This window comes from Felis catus, chromosome B2, assembly GCF_018350175.1.
Source record: "Felis catus isolate Fca126 chromosome B2, F.catus_Fca126_mat1.0, whole genome shotgun sequence".
NCBI classification, from domain to species: Eukaryota; Metazoa; Chordata; class Mammalia; order Carnivora; family Felidae; genus Felis; species Felis catus.
Genome location: NC_058372.1, coordinates 45,105,947 through 45,111,642, shown reverse-complemented (window position 1 = coordinate 45,111,642; position 5,696 = coordinate 45,105,947). Strand labels below are relative to the sequence as shown.

The 5,696-nt window shown below is 41.4% G+C and overlaps 1 protein-coding gene across 1 annotated transcript in view; it reads right to left on the bottom strand.

Moving 5' to 3' along the window:
- Positions 1 to 5,007, bottom strand: part of CD2AP (CD2 associated protein) — a 140,592-nt gene extending 135,585 nt beyond the window's left edge. Inside the window, exon 1 of the mRNA XM_011282366.3 lies at positions 4,879 to 5,007. Coding sequence (XP_011280668.1) covers positions 4,879 to 4,882 — 4 coding nt within the window. The 5' untranslated portion in view covers positions 4,883 to 5,007. The remainder of the gene's footprint in view (positions 1 to 4,878) is intronic.
- Positions 5,008 to 5,696: the final 689 nt, after the last annotated feature.

The following is a 5,696-nucleotide window of genomic DNA, read 5'->3' as shown; positions in this document are numbered from 1 at the left end:
GATCTTTATGGTTTTAGGTCTCACATTTAGGTCTTTAACCATTCTGAATTTAGTTCTGTGTATAGTGTGAGAAAGTGGTCCAGTTTCATTCTTTTGCAGGTTGCTGTCCACTTTTCCCAACACCATTTGTTGAAGAGACTTTTTCCTACTGGATATCCTTTCTTTCTTTGTCAAAGGTTAATTGACCATATAATTGTAGATTTATTTCTGGATTTTCTATTCTGCTCCAGTGATCTACGCATCTATTTTTGTGCCACTACCATACTGTTTTGATTATTACAGCTTTAAAATATAACTTGAAGCCCAAAATTGTAATGACTCGAGCTTTGCTTTTCCTTTTCAAGATTGCTTTTGGCTATTCAGGGTCTTTTGTAGTTCCATACATACTTTAGGACTGTTTGTTCTAATTCTGTGAAAAATGCTGTTGGTATTTGGATAGGGATTGCATTAAATGTGTAGACTGCTTTGGGTACAGGCAATTTAACAGTATTTGTTCTTCCAATCCATGAGTGTGAAATGTCTTTCCATTTCTTTGTGTCATCTTCAATTTCTTTCACTAGGTTCTTACAGTTTTCAGACTACAGGTCTTTCATCTCTTTGGTTAGGTTCATTCCTAGGGATCTTTTTATTTTGGGTGTAATTATAAATGGGACTGTTTCCTTATTTTCTCTTTTTGCTGCTTCATTACTGGTATATAAAAATGCAACAGATTTCTGTACATTGATTTTGTATCCTGTGACTTTTACAGACCTGGATGCCTTTTATTTCTTTTCATTGTGTGACTATTGTGGCTATGATTTCTAGTACTATGTTGAATGAAAGTGGTGAGAGTGGACATCCTTCCTTGTCTTGTGCCTGACCTTAGGGGAAAAGCTCTCAATGTTTCCCCATTAAGGATAATGTTAGCTGTGGTTTTTCATAGATGGCTTTTATTACATTCAAGTATGTTCCCTCTAAACCTGCTTTGTTGAGAGTTTTTATCAGGAATAGATGTTGTACTTTGTCAAATGCTTTTCCTGCATCTATTGAAATAATAATATGGTTCTTATCCTTTCTTTTATTTATGTGATATATCACATGGCTCAATTTGCAATTAAAATACATTTAATAGAGAAGGATATTCCGTGACAAATAAGAGGAGGAAAAAAAAAAATCACAGATCTGGATTACGTGTAAATAAAAACTTGGATTTATTTTTGATTGGCAAGTGGAATGCACTTCATGTTTTATAACTTTGTTTTTAACTCAAATGCCTTAAAATTTAGATCTTATTAAGTTAATGTGACATCGTTTTACTTTGCCAATCCCCAATTTAGAAAAATATATGACAATGTGAATATCAATATCAATGTGAATTTAAAATATCAATGTGAATTTCCACCCTTAATGGGATTTTTTGGAACTATAGCTATTCAAAGTTTGAAACACTTAGAAAAATCTAATCACAAGTACTTACTAGTTAAGGAATACAACTTATTACTAGTTTTGCTAGTGATCGAACTTCGAAACAAAAAAGTTCTAATATTCCCATTTCATCCTCTGGATTAGTTTAATTAAGGTAAATCCTGAGACTGAAAGGTGAGCCTTTAGCAGGCAATTTCCATTTGCCACTACTTATCTGCATAAATCAAAATTTTCTCCAAACAGCGCAACAAAATAAGGAAATAAATCACTCTATTATAAAAGTACATTTATCATCTCTAAACCAACTGTGTGTTCCCGTCCATTAAAACTGCCTCATTATTTAAACATGTTGAATAATCATATATGAGCTTAAAAAAAAATGTAAACTAAGAAGTTCAGAACCTTACCTAAAAGTAACAGAAATTCAATCCTTAAAATCCACTTACTTTTTCAAAAATAAAAATTCACACATAGTAACTAACACTTTATGCCACTTGCTTTCTGTCTTACTCCCCCTCTAAGATGCAGATCTGTACTTCTGGAGTAAGAAAAGTAAAGTTTTACCTTTCTATTTCTCTAAACTCTCCCCAAATTCTTTCACACAGAATACCTCAAATTTCTTTATGTTAAGTATTCTTCCATATTTAATAAATGTAGAAACTAAACACATAAAAGCTTAACATAAAATTCAAAGAAACTACTAGTCTCTCCTACTATTCATCCCATATACTTTCTCCTGAACTACTAAACTTACTCCCAATAATGGACTTTTTCAAAGTATAATCAACACCGGAAAAAAACCCCGTAAATTCCTACATAAATTTTATAAAGACGTATTACACAAAATTAAACTTCTGAAAAAAAATTAATTTCTGCATTACTACAAAATCATCTATCTTATCTCACTCTTCCTTTAAATGCAATACGCACCTTTTAACAAAGGTCAAAAATTGAGAATTGTCTTTATAAACTGGTACAAGAATTAGGAAAATCATTTGAAAATGAAAATAACAAGAATCAGCACTGGCTCTCTTCCAAACACTTTACAAGTATTAGTTCATCCAATCCCCATTACCATCTGCAAGGTTATTTTTACCCCATTTTTAGAGTAAGAAACTGAAGCACAGACAGGTTAAGTAACTTGCTCAGTTACAACAGCTAAAAGGTGGAAGAGCCAGGATTTGACCGTAAGCTGTCCCAGCGGAGAGCCAAGCTCTTTAATTCTCTCGCTATACTACCTACATAGTACAGATGGTAGGAACCGTCACTTAATACGTATCCAATTTATTTCAAAACAATGAAATCAGAGATTTTTCATTTTGTGACACATCAGATAAAATAATACATAAAAATACATAGAATATTTTAAGCTACCATCTTAAACCATAAGGAATAAAGACTGCTGACAACAAAACCAAACAAATGAGGTTTATATTATAAAGGAAACTCCTTTTAAATGATTTGGATAACTTTAATATGAATTTTTACATGACTGATAAATTTAAAGTACACGTTCATATGGAAATGTCTGACAAATACCTTTTAAAAATTAACTACAAATGCCCCCAAGTAATCAACCTGCAAAACACATTATGAGTAGTCGAAAGCACACAATATCACACTTTACCTAGATAATGCAGCAACTTGCCTAACCAGAACACAGCAGAGAAGTCACTAAGAAAAGGACTCTGGACAATTAGTAACTCCAAAGCCAAAGTTCTGACATTAATTTTCCTGAAGAGAACATCTCACACACTAAGGGTAGACTTATTTTTCCTTTATGCAGAATTACATATTTGAATATGATTCCCACTTTTGTAGAAAAGTTAGAGAACTGAGGGTGAAGAGGGCACAGTAACAAGCACATCCAATAGCAAAGCAGAAAAATATGTATTTAAATAACTTCAAAATGCAAAGGAATCTGATCAAAAGTCCTGTATACAATCCAGCAGATCCTCAAGGCATCACAGTAACTGATGGTCACAAATGATGACCCTTGGTCATCAAGAGGTTTAATTACACTCTGCACCCTATTTAAGACAAAAAAGAATTACCTATTTTAGTATAAATGTCATCCAAATCGGTTTCAGTGGTTTTATAATTTGACGCTTAAAGGAATAAACCCTCAAAAACTCAGTTACACTCAACTAATTAATTGGAAATAATCTCATTTGTAAGTTCCAAACAGCAAAGGTTTTACTCTTTGGAGGTTTAAGAGCACTTTCTGTACAAAAGTTACCTGAAAGAACATAAAAGGAGAAAGCCTAGCAAAATACAGAAGAGCTAAGCGAGGACCTGTAAACACTATGCTTAAAGCATTCCGACAAAACAATGTGTGGGCAGAAGGTGCCACATCAGCAGTAGTCTGTATTTGTCCTGCTTCTAAAATCATTTGTTAGTTGCATGAATTATTAATTTCGGTTAACAGTGTGTTGATATGAAGAGTACCAACTCTCAACTACAAAAAAAGGATAGAATCCTCCTGATTTACTCTATAAATCCAAAATTGGGATTATTCTTATAGAACATGCTTATGCTTTTTGGTGGCACAAATGTATGCTTTATAATGGCACACATTTATAACAGTACAGACACTTCTTTTAAATTGCTTTTAATTTTTAAAGGATTGAGAGAGTGCCTACCCCACACCGAAATGTGTTATCAAAAGAATTGTTACACTACTTAACAAAACTCCCTTTCAAACTAGGCTGCAACACAGTCTGCTTTTGCTAGCTCCTAACAAAACTTTAAAGCACACAGTAAATAACATATAAGGCCGTGTACTCTTCTCTCCTCTCGCAAGGAAGTCTAACTCCAAACAGGAAACAGCTTCTCAAAGGGTTCAACACTGAAACCTCATCAAACCCTAACCCAGTCCTCAGGATGAGATTTAATATTTAAGTGCCAATACACTTGCCTACGTGAAAACAAAGTAAATAAGTCAAGTTTCCCTGTCCTTGAGGCATCCCTTGCAAGTTTCAGCGGAGGGAAAAATTACCTCTCGTAACAACAAACGGAAAACCTAGTAAAAGGCCGATCTATACAAAGCCTCGCTGAAGATAAAGAAGCTAAAAGTGCTACTTTGTCAAGTTTTTCCATCACCCTCCCCCATCCAACCAGAATGGGGGAGGGAAAGAGAAGGCTGGGGCAGGGAGGGAAGTTCGGCCCGAGGTTAGCCCGGCAGTGGGCAAGGAGAGGGGACCCGGTGCCCCCGCCCCCCAACCCCTCACCTTTCCCCAAAGCAGGATGAAGCGGGGAGGGGAGCGCAGGAGAAAGCACCCATGAGCCCTCCGACCAATTCCTCCGCGAGAAGAGCAAGGTGGAAGGCAGGGCGAGGAGGGGCGACGGGGAGGGTGCGGTGCGGCCGCGAAGGGGCTGACCCCGTCTCCTCCCCGCGGACACGGAGAAGGGGAACCGCCTGCCCGAATTGGGGAGGTGCAGTCGGGCGGCGGGAAGCGCCCTCGAGTCTCTTACCCATGCTGGGGGCTCCCGCGGGGAGAAGCCCGGCGCCCGCTGCTCCTCCTCCTGCCGATCGCGCGGCCGCACTTGCGGCGGGAGGCGGGCCCCGCGCTGCGCTCCTTCCCTCCTGAGCTCAGGCGGGGCGAAGTGGCGCCTCCATCCGCCCGCGGCGTTCCCCGGGCAGTCCCGTCGGCGCGGCCCGCGAGCAGGAGACGGCGGCGGCGGCGGCTCCTCGCGCCGGGCCTCCGCCAAAGCCGCCGCGGCGGGAGGGCCCTCCCCCGCCCGCCCAGACGGCGGCTTTCCCAGCCCGGTTCGCTCCCGCAGCAGAGGTGGGACCAGCCGGTTCGTCCTGGCCGCTGCCTCCAACCCGGAGCCCGCCTCCCGCGGTCCCCCTCAGCAACCGCTGTTCTAGAACGCGACACCGAAGACTGAGGTTGAGACCCGACTGAGGCCGGGAAGGTGCCGGGAGCTGCACCCGGGAGGAAGGAAATCTCGCGAGAGCCCCCTCGTTCTCCCTGCCCCGCCCCCTCCGCGGCCGGGCTCACCACCCGGCACCCCAGCTGGTGCCAGGTGCGGTGACGTCAGGGCCGGGGAGTCGCGAGCCGCCCGCGTCCAGGTGCAGTGGGCTGAAGAGGAAGGAATCCGGAAGAGCTGTGGCTACTCCTCCGCCTTGAAGTTCGGCACAGCTGGGACGGCCGTTTTGTATGGTTTGTCGCCCCAGATGGATACGAAGTTTTTGCCCATAGGCAGAGGGAGCCTGTGTTGCCCCACTTTCCGCGGGAGCGATGCGGTCGGTGTTGCTCGGTGCAGAGTAGCAGGCTCTGGGGGACTTA